At 37.0% G+C, this 21,776-nt stretch overlaps 1 protein-coding gene across 1 annotated transcript; it reads left to right on the top strand.

Moving 5' to 3' along the window:
* Positions 1 to 1,812: 1,812 nt before the first annotated feature.
* On the top strand, positions 1,813 to 21,683 carry LOC140169850 (uncharacterized). The gene is made up of 5 exons (XM_072193161.1): positions 1,813 to 2,038; positions 5,764 to 5,917; positions 12,072 to 12,220; positions 13,987 to 14,113; positions 20,159 to 21,683. Exons 1-5 carry the CDS (start codon positions 1,967 to 1,969, stop codon positions 20,353 to 20,355), a joined length of 699 nt encoding a protein of 232 aa, XP_072049262.1. The 5' UTR covers positions 1,813 to 1,966; the 3' UTR covers positions 20,356 to 21,683.
* The last annotated feature ends 93 nt before the right edge of the window (positions 21,684 to 21,776 follow it).

Genomic DNA, 21,776 nt, shown 5'->3' with positions numbered 1-21,776 from the left:
GTCACTAATGGATATATCATTTATAAAATGTTTTCAAACTTAAACTATTCAGCTCGGTTCTTGAATAAAAATGTATTCTTTTCTCTATTGCACGTTTTGACTCGCCCTGTACCGCTCTTCACTGCACCTGGTTTCCCAACTTTTCCAGTCTTGATTTGAAATAGTCTTTCTTTTTACAGTCTATGATTGATGCAACATGGGCAGTAAAATCTTCCACAGTGGGCGTGTGGATTTTAAATGACGAATAAAATACATGTACAAAAATAATAATCATAATAATGACGAACTTGTTTAGTATTTCAATTTTACAGTTATCTGAATTTGTGGTTACAGTACAGTAGGCCTATTGTACTCATTTCAATCAACAACGTGGGTTATGCACTTTCAGTGTAATAGATTGAACAGGAAACTTAATGGCAGGTGCAAAAGGCACGGGGGGGGGGGGTATTTTTTTTAAGGCAAGGCAAGTTACGCGCGTGACGCATTAAGGGTCTAAAAAACACTGATTTTCAAGAATAAGGGTAGTTTCTGAATCTGAACAACTTGTTTAGGGTACCTTTTCAAATTGTTGGTAAATTACGAATCCAAAAAGGGTACATTTGTTGCATAGGCCTACTAGCCAAACACTCAATAGGGGTCAATTTCATATTAAATTACCTTATTAAGGGGCTAAATTTGCTGGTAGGGTAAAACTCGTTTAGGGGGTGTTTGAAAAAAATTTGGTCACGCATACGTAGGGGAGAGCGGGGAGTGTTCGCCCTAGGGGTAGGTTCGCCCACCCCTTGTTTCTCAGCACTACGGCTATCGGGGAATTTGGTGATGGCAAAAGTAGGTGACATAGGTCATTATAAACTTCTCATATTAGCTACGCGACATATAGGGATGTGTTCATCGAACTGCAGCCAAAACAAAAAAATTACACCCAAACGTAATTTTTTCTTGCATTAATAATGTTGTATTATCATTGATACATAAATACAGATGGTTTTAATGGATATCTGTATTGGGAACATATGGGATTTGTCAAAGATTTAATGCAGTTATAAATTCCTTATTCGATTTGTATTTTGCATACCCTGAAGAAAATACAAAAATGTGCACAAGGGGCTAGTTCGCCCTTTTGAAGATGGGGCATGTTCGCCCTGTATCTTCCCCGGGCGGACTTACCCCAAACTGGAGGGCGGACCTGCCCCATCAGCGTATTATGCAAAATATTTTTAATTATACCATTAAACAAGGTAAAACTAATGAAAAGCATGTTTTTTAAAGTTATGTGGTATCAGTATTACTCATACCACCGTTTATGTCCTAATCCATAATCTCCCCGAAGTTGTAAACATGATACGTTTACACTCACTTTGGACCCCGACATTTTACCCTGACCCGATACCTGCAACAAATTTAGTGATTCCCCAGAAGAGAATGAAATTCCTGTATACTCTTGCTAAATGTTTGCACTTAATATGTTATTGTTATGCTATGTTTAAACCTTTTTTTTTTGTGATTAGGGTGAACTTACCCCACCTTATGGGCGAACCTGCCCCAATATGGGGCAAGCTCGCCACTTTGCAAAACTTTTTTGTTTGCTCTATCCTGTTGCTATTGTAAGGACTATAGTGCTGGGATTGTGGCTGTATATAGCTAAGACATAGGGCTTTCACATGGGCTAATCAGGTCATCCCTAACCTTAAAATTGACATCGCTAGGCTGGTCAGAAAAATATAGGGCGAACACTCCCCGCTCTCCCCTACACTGCCATATTTGAGTGGTCCCCCCTGGGGCCAGACAACGGCAGGTTTGGAAACAGGCAATTGTTAACAAACTGGCAGGTTTCTATACGTCTACTAAGTTACACCTGCCGGCAACTAAACCAACTTAACGTAGCTAGCCAACGTAGCGTCCGCGTGCCAACGCGACACTTCAACCAAGTAGGCCTACAGCGCAATACTAAGTAGGCCTAGTTTGCATGTGTATTAGCTCAAAACAGACGGTCATGGCAAGCAAAAAACAACGTAGCAGTGAAGCACCCAGCAACGAGGTAAGCAACAAAGAGATACCGGTAACATGTTTATCAGCAGTGGCACCACTGGGGAGGGCAGGGGGAAGGTATCCTGGAGGGGGTTCTCCCTGGTTGAAGGTATACGGGGATGTGCCACGGGTTTTGGGGTACCTTTTCAGCAATTTTGGTATATCAATGGGTGGGTTTTCAGTGGAGACCAATGCGCCCAATTGGGAGCATTCGGGAAAAGTGCCCCTAAAAGTGCCCAATTAGGGCAAATTTGGGTGCTTTTTGGGTGTTTTTTGTGGAAAATTGGTATAGGCCTACTGATGAGTGGCAAAATCAGCAAAAAGTAGGTATAGAGAAAGACAGCATCCGAAAGTCTGCGTGGCACATCCCCGTATTTTTTTTCGAAGACCCCCCCCCGGGGAAGGTACAAAGTGAATTCAGTGTGGGTGGGGGTGGGCAAAAGCAATAGTTTGTAAATGTTCGTAGTTTTGGATTTTTACGGGGAATAGAGAACGTTAATCGTTTAAAACGTTAAAGCTTCAATTAATTTTAATAATTTGTGATAAAATTTGTATTATATCGCGAATTAAAAAAAAAAAAATTATTTGGTATCAAAAGGACATTCCTCGTAATCATATTCAAAATTCAATTCGATATGTCTGATGTGCTCTTATGTCCCACAAAAAAAAAAAAAACCCAAAAACTAGAGCGGTTACCGCACCATAGCTGAACCATGGACCTTTGGCAGTATATTATGGTCGATGTGAGATATGGGGTATACCTTCTTGAGATTTTGAGATAAGACAAAGACCCAAAATATGAATATTGACCCGAGTCTTATGAGGAGTGTCACCCCTGAGCGGGGAAATTATTTTTATTATAATTATTCTTCACTTTTTTCTCTTTCGTTTGACACACCGTGCGGGTCATAGCTTCTTTGGATCTTGAAAGGACTCAAAATAGAAATATTGACCCGGGTCTTATGATAATTAGCACCCCCGGGTGTGGAAATATTTCTATTAAATTCTTTATGTTTTCCTCTTTCATATGACACCACTCATGGGGTCATACTTTCGTGGCATTTAGAGATATGTCCATATCGGACCAAAAAGTTAGTCATAGTGCACTTACGTCCATGGCGAATTCACCGTGACCTTTCCAGCCATAAACCCGCTTATTGAAGATTAAACCGATATATGCAGTACTAAACCATTATATTGTAATCTATTGTCCAATGCAAATTTATTACCACCTGATAATATGGATCCAATGAGCGACAAAATTGTCCGCTACGGACGACCAATCCAATCGATAATGACTCTATTGACATGTACGAACGGAGCCCCACTGATCGTGTTTTGGGATATTTTTCACTGGCTTGCAGCTATTTGCTGTCATTTACTCATCAAGGCGGAGTACCGTTATTATAAGGACTATGCCAATTATTTAAAGATTGACATGTAGAGAATAAGCTATTATTGATTGACAGAAAGTACTAAATTTGTACCTATGACGGTTTTATGACGCCAATATTCAAAATACGATCAAAAAATGGCTGCCCGGTGAAGTAAAATGTGCATTGGAATAACACGGCGAGTTTGGATAGATGGTAGGATTCTTTTTAATAAAAATGTATGTTCCCCCGTTATTAAAGATTGTACCGGGTTGAAGATTCAGATATTTGGAAAAGAATAAGTATTTGAAACAGAGAAAAAGTACTAAAATCATAGCTTTTATACTTTTTGATATATGATACTAACTATAGTTCGTCCTCAATAGCTACAACACGGCGCTACCAGTAGGGTTCAATTGCCTATTGTGAGTGCCCCTGTGTTGTGTGCATACATGTAGTTAACAATAACTGCATGATGTTAGTAAAGCTAGTATTAAAGTAAGCTACAATCTAAAAATTATTGTGTTGGGACACGTGGTCAATTTTACTCCTTGATTCCATCCCCACACAGTGTCATCGCCCCGATATCTTCATGGCAGAAATCGCCATGGTAGGTTGAATCCACCGCCACGCATGGCCATTTTGTTCCGACCTGTTTAACAGTTTTGAAACGCATAATGGACCGAAGGACATCTGACTAAGGCTACTGGCAATAGCCCGGTGACTGACCTTGCTGTGTGTAAGTGAGCAAGGTATACGCCATAGTTCATCTGCTTTTAGACTACCTCCACGATTGGCCTACACTGCACTATAGTTCGGCACATATAAAATCAGAATTTTGTCAAGTTTTTGAGTTCAAGACGCAAGCTTCTTTCTCAAGACGCTAGCTAACGACTATCATATCCGTTGAACATATATATTCAAGTGCAAGGAACCAAATTTGGTTTCTTTAGACGAAATCATTTACGGGAGATATTCATCATTTTCTACCCCGGTATCCAAAGATTTTCGTCTAAATATGAAATCCTGCATAGCACATTCACGTGTATCGATCCCGGGTATTGATTTTAGTATCTCTGCAGTACCAAGTAATTATTATCCAGGCGATGTCGGTGTGCCCCAGTCACGTAAATTTTGATGGACGTTTTTCAAATTTTAGTTCATGGTCCTAAACTGTCCCAAAACTAAATTCTATGATTGTAGTCATATGGAAAGGTTTCTATACAAAAACGATTCTCTTATAAACCATCATGCGCACAGTTTCCACCTCGATACACCTGAGCACCAATAGCTTCCAAGCAGAGAACAACAAGCAGCGAATTGTCTCCACACAGTCTTTAATTGCACTGCACGGTTGAGTGCATAGCAATGTAAGAGCTGTGGAGCTTCAAGCTGAAAAATGAGCCTCTTTGATTGGTTTTTGTCGAAACCTCAAGTGTTCCCTTTATCCAATCAGAATTTTTTAATATCAAACGAAAGCTAACACTTCCCCCTAAAAACACCTTTCGTCACTAGGTCAACAGATAACGCAATTCAATGTTATAGCAAGGCGAATGTGGAAAATTTGTTGAAAACTACCTATCCAAGCACATTTTTTGACCAAAATGTAGGTTTTAAAAGTCAAAACCTCAAGTGTTAATGCTTACAATATTTTTTCAAATTTTATGTCATTAAATGGAAAAAGCACACTTATAGTGTCCATATACTAGCGTCACTAGAATGAGCAATGGCCAATTCTCTTTAAATTGCCAATCTTGTGCATAAAGTTATTATTTTCGCCTGTTTTGTCGCGGTTGTAAATTTAATGAACTACGACTTTGCTAAAGAGTGCCTACAAATTACAATATAGCAAACAATGAACTGAAGTGAAGCTAAGTACAACAAATAATTTTCATTGCAAAATAAACTATATAAAATGAACTGCTTTAACTACAGCAAAATTGTATAAAAACCGGAGATCTCCGGTCTTATTCAGAGTTCACCGAGTGCTTGCTCGTGAATGTCAGCTCATGTATAGGCCTACACACGTATTATTGATTCAGGTGACGTATAAACTGTGTGCATATCGCTATTCGTCTTACGTCTTATTTATACGTCTCAGCTGCGTGAAGCTCCGCTCCATATCATGATAATACGATTGGCGAGCTAATACGCGCATTGTATAGTAGGTGTTGGATTGGAATGAAATAGTATTTTTTTTTGTTTTACCTCATTTGGCTCGAAATTAAAAGGAGACAATGTGATCAATGAAAACTAGCATTTAAATAGGAATCTGTTCTTTATGCAAATCACACATTATATTGCTTTAAACATATTATATTGCCTAACATTGAATCTCTGACATAATACTCTTTTAAAATAGGCAACGTACGAGTGTTCGAACAAAGATAAACCATTGAAACGGCATTGGTATGTTGATACGGCTGATTACGGCAAGGATTACGGTGATTGGTTCCTGTCCAGGAAAGATGGAAACTGGGTGCTTCAACCTGCTGTTGACGACGGTGAATTCCCAGGTACGTAAGCTTACCCATTACCTATAATGTGACTCGACCAAGCAAAATGAAGACAATGTCGCCAAAGTTGTTTTTGAGATATCAAGGTTTTATTTACCATTCAAAACTCTCTCTCTCTCTCTCTTTCTCTCTCTCTCTCTGTTGGGACAATTGCAGCAAACCAAAAACCTTATGAAATAAATACGAGATATGGTTCAAAGCAGGAGAAAAAATGAAAGGGAACATTTACAACCCTTTACATTTTAGTGCATTAAAAAGTTGTTCTTTTTGTGACTCGTGTTACATGTTAAAATTATTCAACTTGCCATGCCATCATGGCTGTTACCAATACAGCTTCCCAATTTGTCATTCTTTATATTAATAAAATAAGTATCAAACAGCCCTGTCATAAAAAAGAAATATTTTTTTTTTTTTTTTTTATTCCGGGATACAGTGCAAAATGTGCATGAAGGTCGTATTCATAGGTAATTTAAGTTGGTGCAACATGTATCTCATTTTGATAACGCTAGTCAAACACCTTTTACACCAATCAATAATTCTATTGTTGAAGAGGATAATAAGCTTCTACCTATGTCTATTGAATTCTTAAATAGCTCTAGCCTTTGTTTGCTTCGGCTTAATCCTGTTCAAGTGGTGGGTTACAAAGCATTGTATTTTGTCTAGGTATGTATAACCAACAATGAACAATAAGAGGACATTCCTGAACCTCGTTGACTTGGGGATGATTTGAAATGACCGCCAATTATGACTGTTTGATATTTATTACCAGCAAGGTGGAAAAGAGCCACATGTAAAACCGAAAAGGTACCATTTTGTTGAAGGAGCAAAGTTCAACAAACCATAACCCCCGCTTCTGGATATTTTTACCCAAAAATGTCTTTACAGAGGATATAACATCTTCAAGGATCCTCCGCAATTAATTTCAATCTTCTCCGTTACGTAGCCGTGGGTTTGCCAATATTGTCGACATAAATACATGCTGCGACACTAAGGACACACCTTCTCTATACTTTTATGACAAATCCCTCTCTGCCGGCATTTCAAATGATGAAACACATACACCGCAACAATTATCTGCAAAACTGCCGCCAGAAAAAGAATAGTATAAGGTCACTCAAGCGTAACAAATTCTTCATTTATACAAGGATTGCTTCGTGACATCATAATTAATTGATAGATATCGACTATTTTGTAGAAATAAGAACATCAGATCAGAACAAAACAAATGTACCTGCATATCATTTTCCAAATAACTTTGTGGTGAACGGTTAGTAATTTTCAAAATAGGTTGTTTTGTCCAAACTTCTTTTAGTAATATCCTGTAACTTCTATTAGAAATGTTCAATATCTAAAATCTAACATTCCTCAGAAAGCTGAATATAATTATGTAGATTTAACACAAATTAAAAATACTACCAATAGTAATGATCTTCATGCCTTAAAAATGCAACTTTCCCAGTATAGATCATTCTGGGACACCCTGTATATATACAAAGAAACAATACAAAATTGACCGGGCCGACTTTACGGCTCATTCGTGGTGTACGGTCACATATGAGAAAGAAAAGACAATTACTTTTGACTATCTGCTGTTAACAAAATGTTGGTAAATACATGATATCCCTTACATCGACGCAAAACAAATAGCTGATATATTCAGTTGAAATTGTTATTTTGTTAACTTTAAAAGCTTTTAAAGGTGTATACTCAAAATATATCATCAATTTTGTAAAGTTCATATATATTTAAAAAACAAATCCGTTTTAACATGGAATTGCCCTCTTCTGTTTTCCTCTTTGTTTCAAAACAGAGGAAACATTTCAAGCCGAGGAAACATATCACAGAGGACACATATTTCCTCAATCTTGAAAAAACTAATAAGGTTAAAAGCACTGTTAGATGTGTCCTTAATGATGATGGTACAGAGTGTGTAGATAACGAAAGTATTCTAAAAGAAATTAAGAAATTTTACTCTACATTGTATTCTCCAAAGGAAGTGGATTTTAATACACCTCATGCTCATGAATTTTTGAACAGTCCATATATTACTAAATTATCTGATGATGATAGTAACATGTGTGAGGGAGAACTTTCCTATGATGAGTGTTATAAGATACTTTGTAAAATGAAAATTGGTAAATCACCTGGCAATGATGGTCTTTCTGTATTATTTTATAAAACATTTTGGGTAGAATTTGGTGTGTATTTAGTTAATTGTTTAAATGCTAATTATCGTATGGGTGAACTTTCAAATTCATAAAAGCAAGGAGTTATTACACTCATTTTAAAAGATGGTAAGGATAAACGCCGTGTTGAAAATTATAGGCCTATAACACTCCTTAATGTTGATTTAAAAATAGGTTCCAGAGCTGTCGCTGAACGTATCGCCATGGTAACACCCAAGCTAATTGGCCCATATCAGTCTGCTTTTGTTGAGGGAAGGTACATTGGGGACTCTGTGAGGACTGTCGCAGATATGTTGTATTAAACAAAAGATAAGAACATCCCTGGCATTTTATTGTGTATTGACTTCGAGAAGGCGTATGATTCAATTGACCATGAATTTTTGCATAAGGTTATGAAAGCATTCAATTTTGGAATCTCCATTCAAAAATGGGTTAAGACCTTCTATACCAATATCACCAGTTGTGTAATGAACAATGGAATGTCAACTGGGTACTTCCCCATTCAACGCGGTCTCAGGCAGGGCGATGCGCTCAGCTGTCAGCTCTTTAATCTGGTTCTTCAAATTCTATGCATTCAGTTATACAATAGAGATGATATCAAGGGTATTCAAGTGGGTCCAAACACACAGGTGAAACTCTCTTGTTATGCTGATGATATGTGTTTATTTTTAAATGGAGTTAATGATGTTACATGTGTATTGCAGGTACTAAGGGATTATCAATCCCTCTCGAGTTTAAAAGTTAATTATCATAAAACGGAAGCAATGTGGCTGGGATGTATGCGCAATAGTACGACAAAACCAGGGGATGTTCAATGGACAAATATTGTAAAGGTGTTGGGCATTTATTTTACGTATGATGATAATGCAATGGTTAATTTGAATTACAATGAGAAACTTAAGTCTCTTACGAAATGTTTGAATATGTGGAGAATGAGGGATCTTTCTGTTATGGGAAAAATTGTTATCGTGAAAACATTTGGGTTATCTAAATTTTTGTACACTTCGTCTATGATTGGAATGCCAAATAAGATTCAAAAGAAGGTGAATGAAATTATTTATCAGTTCATTTGGAGTGGTCCAGACAAGATAAAACGCTCTGTAAGTTGTAGAAAGTTGAATGAAGGTGGATTGAATATGGTCGATTTAAAATCAAGGGTCAATACTCAATCTGTTATGTGGCTCCAACGCTTGGTGATGCCAAATGAGGCTGGCTGGAAATATATCCTTTTATCTTACTTGAATAAATTTGGGGGACAAAATATTCTCAATTGTAGTTATGATCCCAAATCATTATTTGGTATACTTCCTCCATTTTATTTTCAGTGTTTTTTATTGTGGTCTAACCTTAGTTTAAATAACCCAAAAAATGCTAAAGAGGTGTGTCAACAAGTTATTTGGAATAATAGATTTATTCTCATTGGAAATCAGTCTGTTTATTATGCAAAATTTGAGGAAGCAGGTTTCCACACAATATATGATTTCTTTGATGATAATGGTTATATAAAGAAGCCTGACTTACTTGGTGGGTGCAACTTTAGCGGCATTGATATTATTAAGGGGCTGTGCAATAATTATGAGCCCTGGGGGGGAGGGTAAAATTGGGGGGGGGGGCAAGAAATTTTTGGCGAGACGAAAAGGGGGGCTTGCAATTTTGGCAAGCCGAGAGGGGGGGCAAGCGATTTTGGCACGCATTCACGGGGCACCTTTTAATAAAATGCTTTAAAAGGCTTAGGAAAACGGTACGGAAACGCTTAAATATGCAAATTTTCCTGCTCGCTGGGCTCGCAACATACATCTAGACCATTCAAAGTTTGGAATTTGGGATCCCAAAAATTTGGCATGTTCAAGGGGGGGGCAAAGAATTTTGGCGGGCCGAGAGGGGGGCAAGCGATTTTTGGCGGGCCGAGAGGGGGGCAAGCGATTTTTGGCGAGCCGTTCGAAATTTTACCCCCGGGGGCTGATAATTATTGCACAGCCCCTAAGTGGTATGGTCTTATTGATGCAATTCCTAAACATTGGCGTGATATGATCCGAAATGAAGGTATTTTTAGACCTAATAATATTGATGAGGGCTTGACCCTATCAAATGGCACAACACCAATACCACTTATCAAATTAAGATCAAAATATATTTATTCTTGTTTCATTGATGATATCAAGAAAGAACCAGTGAGTCAGTCTTCTTTGAAAAGAGTATACAATCTTTCTGACAGTGAGTGTTGTAAAATTTTTATTTTGCCATTCAAAACTACTCTTAATTCAAAATTGAGGTGGTTTCAGTATAGAATTATCCATAACATCCTTCCAACAAACGCCTGGCTTTTTAAGATTAATTTGAAGGACATTGATGTATGTACGTTCTGTCATAAAGAAAGGGAAACTATTACACACATATTTGCATATTGTGAAGTTGTTAATTTATTGTGGCAAACAGTTAAGGAATATTTTGATGTGATACCTGACCTTACAGCTTTTATTAAATTGTATGGTCTTATTGATACAGATTCGGAGGATTCTCTAATAATCAACCAAATCATTCTCATTGTGAAATATTATGTTTATAAATGTAAATGGGATGAGTCTAGATTGTCTTTTAATGCTGTTAAAAATATGATTGCTGATGTAGAAAAACTTGAGAATTATTGTGCTAAAAGAAACTGTAAAGAAGAATTTCACTTGAATAAGTGGAGTCCTATCATACATTTGATTTGAATATTGAATTCGTTGCTGGGTGGACGTGGTGGCGTGATACAGCTTCAATGGTCGTTGAAGGGACACAGTGAGGTATCGGCTTATATCTTTTACCTGATGCGTCACTGTGTAAATTCAGCGACTGGATCGCTTTTACGTCGCTGCGTCTTTTCGGCGATGAATTAGTCTTATTGTATCTCATTAATTGATTTTTAAATTTCGGTAACGTATATTTGTAATGTATTTGTAATATCATTTCCCATGTTTTTATGTGCCATTTTGTTGCAAGAGGAAAATAAAAGCCCTGTTTGGGGGCATGAGAAACAAAAAAAAAATATCACGGCGTATACAGGGCTGTCAACTTTTTGGAATTGCTTGGCGTGAGACAGAGACGTACCGGGATTTGCCGACTCCAATGTTCATTTTGTACCATGATTATTTGAGCCACGGCGCTCGAGAATGTGAAAAGCGGGGGGGGGGGGGGTAGGAGCAACAAATTATTCATGACGATGCGTGAGATTTTACTCATTTTCCAGCTTTTTGCGTGAGCTTTACTACCTTGGCGTGAGATTATACTACCTTGGCGTGAGACCGTGAGAAAGTGACCCAATGCGTGAGACTCACGGCCAATGCGTGAGAGTTGACAGCCCTGCGTATATCCAACCCTAACCCTATAGGCTGGCTGATAGACTTGTTTCCAGGACGAGATACGTCTATGGCAAGCTAAGCGGCTCATTACGTGGAGCCTGCTACGCGTAGCTTCTTTAACGTTACTCGCAGCTTATTAACCAATCAGGTTCGGTGTTTACAATCACGTGATTTACCTCACTGAATTTTTAAAATTCCTTTTTTACACGATTAAATTGTACTTTATTAAACCAATATACCCTGCAAAAATCAAGACTCTAAGTGCTGTAGTTTTGTCAAAATCCGAGATTTTGAATAAAACGCCGGAACCGGTGCTATATTATTGCGATGGAATTATTACTCGAACGCATACACGATGTTCATAACACACAGTACGTCACGGCGTGCGCGACGGTGATATACACAACAAAGGGTCGTACCACAACATGACCGAAGGAGTGGTACGTATTGGCGACATGTGCGCTGGTGGTAAATTCCAATTTTCTTTGCTTTGCCGTAGTTGTTCGGCTCAATAATAAAAGGGAATATATCTGACAGTAAAAGCTAACATTTTATGGCAAAGAAATGCTAATCTATTTTGTTTGAAAATGTTATAATATTGCTTTAATTTATTCTTGCCCTTTTCAGCCGGAAGCCAATTCTTGGTGTATACATTTACTGCCTCGACCTCCCCACAAGGGTTAGCAATTATGCAAATTCAGGCCGCTTCGTACAAGTCGACGGCTAAGGATTGCCTGGCAGTACCAGAAGAGACTTCATCGCAGCTGGATATATTAGTGAGTTTAGCTCCTTTTTTGCTGTTTGATTCTTCAAAGTGTATTGATTAATTGTTAAATTAACTCTGTATATATATAGTGTGGGCATGCACTCTTATGTTTTTTACATGTTCCTCGTATCATGCTCGACAATATAAGGTCTTGCTTTTTATTTATTTCACCCGTTATGTATTTCTTTATTTTTGTTTTAAGGGTAGGTCCCTATATAACTATAGCGCCCTCTATTATTTTGGACCTATTTCTTCGTGCGAATTGGTATTCACCGATTCATTCTTTCCTATTCGAAGGTGGTAACCACTATTCGCCTGTTTTTTCATGATTTCTTCTGAAATACATCGAATTGGATCGTCAAATTTCAGAAAATATAATATAACAGTAAGAAATGGTGGCGGATGCGATATCGCCATGACGCATGATGCAGTCATGTCTACAGTAGAATTCAATTCGACCTTTGCTTTAACCCCATTAAAAGCTATTAAACCAAGATAACACTCATTGAAAACAGCTCAATTGATTAAATCATATCTTCTCTGGTTAAATACACACAACATATGTGTCTGCTTTACACGTACAATGGAGCAATGAGCTGGGATTATACTTTCAGTTGGGTGAACGATTATAAAGCGAGCGCTAGAGAACAAGTGTGTGTGGTCTTTGTTTACGAAATGAGACAATACGTGCTTATTGTTAACCAGCGTTCTTGAAAATGAGAAACATGGTGGTTTGCAGACTTAACACGGTTTGGAAATAATTTCTTCATATTTTTGGTGTTATCTGTCGTTTACATATCCTTCCTAAAACACCAAAGTACGCATATTTCCAAACATCTAAATTAGCTAAAATTTAGGGCATGTTACAAAACTATAATTATTGTCTAGAATTTTAGAAGAGTACTTTTAATATTGGCCGGTTATTTTTCACACAGCGATGTTAACTAGGCAATGTACTATTACCTATAACATTAACTAAAACACCAAAGTACGCATATTTCCAAACATCTAAATTAGCTAAAAATTTAGGACATGTTACAAAACTATATTTTCTAGAACTTTAGAAGAGTACTTTTAATATTGGCCGGTTATTTTTCACACAGCGACGTTAACTAGGCATATCCCCATACTTTTAACGTAGGCTATTTGTAGAGGTCACGCGTCAATGAGAAAGAGCACTGTGTATTTTGTATAGGAAAACGGACAGTAACTGCAGTATGGTCGCCATTAATTGGATTAACACATAACTATGAAATCTTCACAAACAATCCTAAATTTGTTATGTGGTGTCAAAGCAAAATTATCTCGTACGTCACGTGTCGCGTGTCCTATACCGCCTGTGCATCCATTATGCGCCAGTTCGGCCAGGTAACATGTAAAGTCAAACCGTAGCAATGCACACGTGCCGAAGTGCTCATATCCCTTGCCTTGGCGTTTTGGACCAGACTCCCCTGAATTAACTTGTTGGGAGCAGGTGTTCGCCACAACTAATCTGTTTTACCTTCCCAATACTATAATATGCCGATACCCATTTATGCACTTGGGTGAGGAGAGACAATAGAAGTTAAGAGCTTAGTCTAAGGGCACAATGCGATAGCACCGCCGCCGGGGTTCGAACCCGCAATCTTTCGATTCACCGTACCCTCTCAATATAATATTTATTTATTTATTTATTTATTTATTTATTTATTTATTTATTTATTTATTTATTTATTTATTTATTTATTTATTTATTTATTTATTTATTTATTTATTTATTTATTGCATTATTTACAGGATTTACCAAACAACCTGATCACAGATCGTATCGGAGCAAATCGTAGACTTCTTGAGGCAGTATCCAAGAAACAAAATGAAGAGTTGCTGGAGGGCATGAATACGTTTGAAAGCATATATCACCGTGGTGAGTAGCATGATATAACATTGACAACCTCTCAGCTTTCATTAGAGAGTTTGCGAAATGCGGTTCAGAAACTTCAACGTTTAGAAGATTTATCTTCATACGGCGAGCAAAAATAAACGAATTTGTTGTAATGGTTTGTTAATTTTCCAAAAGACAAAATGGAAAAAAAAACCTGATGTATTATTAAGTTGTGGGTTTTTCCCAAAATAAAAACACCCCAAGATAGTGTAATATTCTTCCCATGTGTCCTGCGTACGAGTCTATATAATGACAAATTCAAGTGATTTAATCAAATCAATACAGAATTGATCTCAATTGACATCTGTATTTGAAGTGGTTTGGTAGGTTATTCACTTGCATAGTTAATCCGCTGGAGTGTATTCACCACGTAACCATTGTTATTCAAATGATTAATGAATAATGCAAATTGAGTTGTCAACGTTTGGACTACGATCTGTTTCAACACCATGAAATTAATATCTTAGCAAAATGTGAGTGTAAGCAGATATTTGAAAAACCTCCATTGGTGCTCCCCATAATGGGTAGGTCACAGTAAGGCTTTGTACCCCAGCCTCTTGTCTTGTAATGAGTACTGCAGGTTAGTTTGCGAAGCTCCCCTGGTCGGGACCTTCTAAAAACTAATGGCAAGTTTATATACAAAATTGTACATACATTGTATACTGAGTATACATTCAACGAAACGGCTACTTTTTTATTTATGGATATTACTTCGTTATGCTAATTAAAATGTAATTTGCATAAATTTAACTGAGTACAAGTGCAGTGGTGTTATATGAATGACTGTTATACGGTTGCAGGAGCCCTCTATAATTTTCTCTTGACATGTAACATTTGCATTTAAATCGAGCTGTAAATGCATTTGTTCCGTAATTCTATCTGAGACTATTAACCAACTCAGATTCTACATGTATGTTGTGATCTTTTCGATAGTGTTTCTAGAATGTCCATGGTATTCCTTTTGTTTAGCTCGCTGCCCGAGACCGTTATCTTGAGCTGTTGTGTTGATAATGGTCTCTGGGCAATAGCTACCTCCATTACTCTAGGTAATGGTCGAGGCAAGGAACCTTGAATAAAAGAAATACAATGGATAATCTGTGAATAGAAAAGGGCTAGACGTATTATGTAAGATTAACGGTTCAAAACACACCATTACCATAGATAATCGGTGTCTTGTTGAGGTATGGATCGCATGTTTACATGCTCACCATACGCTGGCGAAGTTACGTAATAATCGGATTAACTACCATAGCAATAGGTGAAAACAATTTTTGAATATACCGCGCTGCACTGATACGTTCACGCGATACCTCTTCATTGAACCATATCATGCTGATTACTTGCACCTGTAAGATTAGTATCTTTAAAAAAGATCAGTATTGTATTCAATCTATGATTGCAGACATACACAGGTGATGAGTGTAACCTGCTTGTAGTGCAGCGCGATATGTTCAAAATTGTTTTCACCTATTACTATGGTAATTAATCCGATTAATTACGTAACTTCGCCAGCGTATTCCTCAACAAGACGTCGATTATCAATGGTAATGGTATGTTTCACCCTTTATCTACTACAATGCCACTTTGCCATTGAAGTCTCTAGAAGTCGAAGTGAACGTGAGCAGTAAAATATGAACAAAAATATGTCAATTTAAGGACATTTAATAGTTTCCATAATTCCCATTAACTGCAAAATTACCTATTATGTAATAATATCTAGTTAAAATAAATAATTAGGCCTATGGGAAATCTAATTTGGTTTGTGTAAAAAAAACACACCACGTGAAGTTGAAAATTTGAATTAGGTTAAAATATTTTTTTTTTGTTCCAAATGTCAAGCTTGGTATATAGGCTACTTTTGTGTGTGCTCCTGACGTAAACAAATCAGTTTGCGAAATCTCTGCGGGTTCGCGTTCAGTGAAAACTTCAGCGGCGAGGGGATTACTTTTTTTATAACCATTTACTAGTATTTTGATGTAATAAATATCAGTATAATTTCGAGTTCAACTGAATGTGTTCATCATGATTAATAGCATATTTTTATTTATCAAAAATCGACTATGGTATAGCCTAGAACCTTCGTAATATTGAGGGTTCAGAACCAGAAATGCTTAACTCACTTTTTGGCCATTTGGAGATGTTGGTACCAAAATAATCGACAGCACCCACTGGAAATCGGAAAACATTAACCCAATCGAATTAACTACATATTCCAATTCATTGACATTTTGCTATAATAAATAGGATACAACTTCCAGTAATAGGACTATGGGAAATCTACAAGTTGTGTCAAGTCTACAAGTATGTCAAGTTTTACAAGTCAGAGATTGGGCAAGACCGTCCCAACACAAGATCAACATGTGACACCTTGCGCCTTAGGATCCCCTTCTGCAAAACGGAAGCTTTTAAGTCCATTTTTTTTAACCGCATTGTGCCAATTTGGAATCAGCTTCCACTTAGTGTTAGGTCCTCTTCATCTTATTCTGTTTTTAAAAGCAATGTGGTTAATTTTTTGCATTCTCATTTTGAGTTAAATTTTCGGCCGGCTGACATTTGTACGTGGGTCTCCGTATGCAGCTGTGCTATTTGTAGGGTGTCTGAATTAAATTTTTGATCTTGAGGTGGGATGGTCTTAGAGGTGATATGCACCTGTTCATCCCAATCCTCTACACTGGTATCTCTCCTACATGTGCTGGATCCGTGGTGCGTTTTATTCACATGTATATATATATATATGTCTTTTATACTTTTACTCTGTGCAATATATTTATCCATCTCTTTTCTAATTTTGTTATTTGTTATTGTAACCAGTGTATGAAGCCAAATAAATAAATAAATAAATAAAATAGGACCACATTTGAGTTAAAGACCCATTCAGTGATTCCAGCGCAAGGGTAAAAAAAATAAAATTGTTTATAATTGTTTATAAATTGTCATTTGGTATTTTGAAATGACAAATTTGGGAAAAACGAAGAAAACAGCAGTACTGACGAAGTTGAAGCCCCATTCAAATACATGTAGCTAATTTAGATACTGTCAGTATCTATATAAATTACAGATTCGTGTGAAATGTCTGATTTTGTCTTAAAGGTGAACCTCATTGAAAATAAAGTTATATATCAATGGAACGCTTATGATGTCAGGAAGCAGAAAAGAATATTTTTTATTTGCCTAACGTACCAGGCTAGACATAATCTCCATGCAAAGATTGGATATTGGCACCTCCCCCCTAAATTACAAAACGAAATCGTTCAAATTGGGCGCTTTCCTTTATGACGTCAGCTCGGGGACACACAGTTACTTCCGAGTTTGATTGTAAACACAATGTCCATGCATTACTGTGGCATGCATCGGGCCAATGTACGAATTCAGTCATTGCCAACTTACTTTACATGAAAAATATCTTCAATAAAATAAGAATAACATGAAGGAAACATCATGATCAAATCAAGAATGAAGTTCCTGAATAAAGTGTGTGGATAAAAATGGAAAAAGTGCTGGCCGGGGTGATTTGGGATAGGCCAAGCCATCCACGATATGTATAGGGAATATTACAGTAAAGCACGAAGAGCGAAGATTCGCCGAAGAACCGGAATGAAAACAGATTGCAAAAATAACTGATAAGTGCTACCAGTTCAGATCGTCACACCAAGTTGAGATGAACTTATCATAATGAGAAAATGAAGGAATAGAATAAGGTACATGTACAGGATTTTTTTTTATTATTTCTTAGCTATACAACCGGTCATGTATGATAGGCTAACTCGTAGATACATATACGTACGGGGTGGACGCAGTCAGTGACTGACTGAGTCTCAGTCGCCGAGTGTTCGGTATCCGCGACTGTACTGTACTTGCAGACAAACTGACCGATTTGATATTCACATTCTGATATTTCCAACTTATTGCTACTTCATCAGCAAAATTTTTCTTGTAAATGTTCCAAATATCAAGGAACGATTGATCAAATCAGCTAATACACAGCAGAAGTGAAGCGAAGCGCTAGCGCTGTTTGGGCATATCCGCCTCGCAGACATCAGCTCCCTGCAATTTCTTCAGTATTTTGCTACTACCATCATCCATACAACAATTACTTGGATGTTTGTCTTTTTCAGTAGGGCTACACCGATCATGAACTGTGACAGAAATGACAATATTCTAATTTAGATTTCAGAATTCCATCAAATATTCGATCTACTAAGCCTAAATTGTATATATTTATAAAGTATTTGTTTCTTTCATGTAAATTCATGGAAAGAATATTTTGCGCAATGAATGATTTTCCGACCGGGGAATGATCACGGCGCTAGATATGAAAACCTTTTTATGAGCTGGATTTAATGAAATCTTTTTTGATTACTGCAAGACAAATTTTTTTTAGAAATCAGATATTTCAAAATGAATCAAGAACAGGGAATGTCACTTGATAAGCAAGTATTTAATTTGATGTATATATTTATATTTTGCCATGACCGGTCACCGGTCGCAGCAAGCATTTGCGCATGGAATTGATCACAGCGCGAAATTCGAACTCAATAACCCAATTATACCCAGCCAGTTTCGACTGATTTTGTCCAAAATTTACGGAAAATTTATGTCTTCACAATAATTCTATTTGCAACTAGGATATTCCTCTAATTTCAAGCTTTATTGAGAAAATGCATACAAAAGCAGACTTGATCAAATCTGCTGCAAGTCTGCAACACACACCGCAAGTGCTACCGGACGAAGCGACTCGCTGTGTTTGCGCCCGGGGTTTGCGCATGTATCCACCTTGGTCGGGTCCATGCCATTTCTTCAGCAGCAATTTACGCATCGTGTTCGGTAATCTATAAACATGAATGTTTCACTTTTTTAGTACCGTACACTGATTGTACTATCATTAAAGAATCGTGACACAAGTGACAATATTTTAATTTTATTCAGATTTCAGAATTCCATCTACTAAGCCTAAATTGTACTTATTTTATAATAAAGTATGTTTCTTTCAATCGTGATTTCGTGGAAAGAATGTATTTACCGCAATGAGCTAAATATGAAAACCTTTATGGGCTGGATTTGATGAAATCGGCGTTTTTTTATGAATTGATTACGGCAAGACGATATTTTTAAATATCAGATATTTTCAAATGAATCAAGAATAGGTAATATCACAAACAAGTATTTAATTTGTTTTTCGATCATGTTTATTCAGTCCATGACATGAGCGGTAGCAGCAAGCATTGTGCATGGAATTGATCCCAGCGCGAAATTCAAACTCAATTACCCAATTATACCCAGCGAGTTATGACTGATTTTGTCAAAAATTTACGGAAAATTTATGTGCTGACAATAATTCTATTATTTCTAATATATATAGAAGGAACCAGCAACTTGACGATTCCTCTAATTTCAAGCTTTATTGTGAAAATCAGACTTGCCGGACAGCTTGCAAAGTACAGGAAGCAAGACTTGTTTACATGTTTCCGAGTAGGTTCACGTGACTGCGAACCCTGAGCTTAATTACGTCACGAGCATTCCCAAGGTCATAGACGATTGATTTGGGTGCTTTTTGGGCGCCTTAAAAAAACCCAAAAATTCATTCCTTTTTTTAATTTTTCAACTTTATTGGCCATCAAAAAAAAATCGAAAAAATAGTTTTTAGTATCCTGACATCATAAGCTTTCCATTGATATATAACTTTATTTTCAATGAGGTTCACCTTTAAATACACGGCTTTCGGCTGAACCACTAGTAGGCTATGTTAGCACATCTATGACAATGACAAATGTACCAAAATCTGAATTTTGATGATTTTTACGATCGTCCGGATGAATAAATCACTGAATGGGCCTTTAATTTGTTAGTTATAAATAGGTTTAGTTCGCAAAAATATTAAAATTTGTTTTTCTCTAAATGGCATTTCTGAAGTTGAGTTAAGGCTTTCTGGTTCTCAACCTTCGATATGGCACTATATTAATAGTATAATACTAAATAAAACGAACAGAAAAATCATCAAGACATCAATTTTCTTTTTTCTTTTTTCAGGCCATTATCTTGCATATGACCCGAGCAAAATAAAGAGGGAGACAAAATCCATTCCGGTAGAATTAATCGAGTATAAATGGTGGCATTGGATGAAGTACAAGCGAGTCTTTAATGCATATGATACTACATCGGGTACAGATTCGAAGAAATACAAGCGAGGCTTTACTGCGCATAAAAAAATCGGGTGTCTGCACTAGAAGCGGTTCCAGGAAGAAAAAGATGGCGACTCAAGGGTCGCGAGCCCCACGTAAAGCCAACAAACAAATGTGAGTCAGCGCGACTCTCCATATCAATAAAGAAATAGATTTTGTATTTATTTTCCACAAAATGTTACTAGTAGTTTTCACTCTTAGAAATGTCCCATTATAATTTTCAGCCGAACAAAATTAAATTAGCCCTAGGTGTAAAATTTCCAATGGCGTGCCAAATATTGTTTGCTGCCTTCGCAGCCTGCCAACCTTGCATGCCCTCATTCTAGGCTTGCCAAAACATTGTCCCTCTTTGCACGTGCCAAATTTTGATAACCAAATTTTCAAACGTTAATGGTCATTATAATAATTATCATGCGAGCGCAGCGAGTAGGAAATTTTAAACTATTTGAACATTTCTGTATGTTTTCCTAAGCTTTTTTTTTACAGCTGTGCCGGTAAATATGTGCCAAAAATAGCTTGACCCCTTCCTCCGATATGCCAAAATTGCTTCCCCCTTTTTGGATTACCAAAAATGTTGCTCATAATTGTACCCTCCACAGTACGGAACGTTTTAAGTGCCATCAGACAGCAAGGTAATTATCTTGACAAGATGACATAATATAGGTATCATGTCGCCATTTACATATAATATTTGTAATAATACCTAGGCCTATATTATGTCATCTTGTCAAGATAATGATCTTGCTATCTGATGGCACTTAAAACGTTCCGTACCACAGGGCTCATAATTATTGTACAGCCCCTTCGGAACTGTGGACTATGATGCCATTTTCATTATGCCTACTTGTCTAGAACTAGCCCGTTCACAAACCGCGACGCCTCTCGAATAGCGAGCGAACCGGTACTTGGATCATCATACACAGAGGGCACAATGAGGGTTTTGTTTTTATTGGGACATCCTGTACATAACGTTAGGCGTTTCTTACATTCGGTTCGTAATGCGTCTGACTTCATACCCGGGCTTCATTCTGCAGTCGGGTAAAGTGTAGTATGCATGCAGTTTACATTCACCTGAACTACTTTATATTATTACAGGTATATAAATTAATCTTGATATAGTAAGAATATTTATATGAGGTGAAATTTCACGGGATGGGACCGTGCATATTTTACCGAATGAAAGTAGGCATCTTCTTTCCATTGAACGAATTGAAATACGTCAAGCCGTTGCTCACATCGTTGGTTACTGCACTGGTCAACATGCGTAGTGACGAATGCCCTTAAAGCCATCCTATAAACACAAAACATTTTCGACATCAATCACAAAAGGTTACCAGAAAGCGTTTAAATGTCGGGTTATATAAACTGTAGATAAAAGGTATAAATCGTTTTCATAACATTAAAAAAATAATTTAACATAATGTTATTTAAGTGTTGACAAAATATGTGGCAACAATGTTTGTAAA

This window comes from Amphiura filiformis, chromosome 14 (assembly GCF_039555335.1).
Source record: "Amphiura filiformis chromosome 14, Afil_fr2py, whole genome shotgun sequence".
NCBI classification, from domain to species: Eukaryota; Metazoa; Echinodermata; class Ophiuroidea; order Amphilepidida; family Amphiuridae; genus Amphiura; species Amphiura filiformis.
Note: the sequence above shows the minus strand (reverse complement) of the source record. Positions and strands in the feature narration are given on the sequence as shown.

What these genes read in the sequence shown, in the direction of transcription:
- LOC140169850 (XM_072193161.1), top strand. Translation starts at nt 1,967, where the DNA reads ATGTGTATTAGCTCAAAACAGACGGTCATGGCAAGCAAAAAACAACGT. An exon ending in TGACGACGGTGAATTCCCAG is followed by an intron (nt 5,918 to 12,071) that starts GTACGTAAGCTT and finishes TGCCCTTTTCAG; the next exon opens with CCGGAAGCCAATTCTTGGTG. An exon ending in TGAAAGCATATATCACCGTG is followed by an intron (nt 14,114 to 20,158) that starts GTGAGTAGCATG and finishes TTCTTTTTTCAG; the next exon opens with GCCATTATCTTGCATATGAC.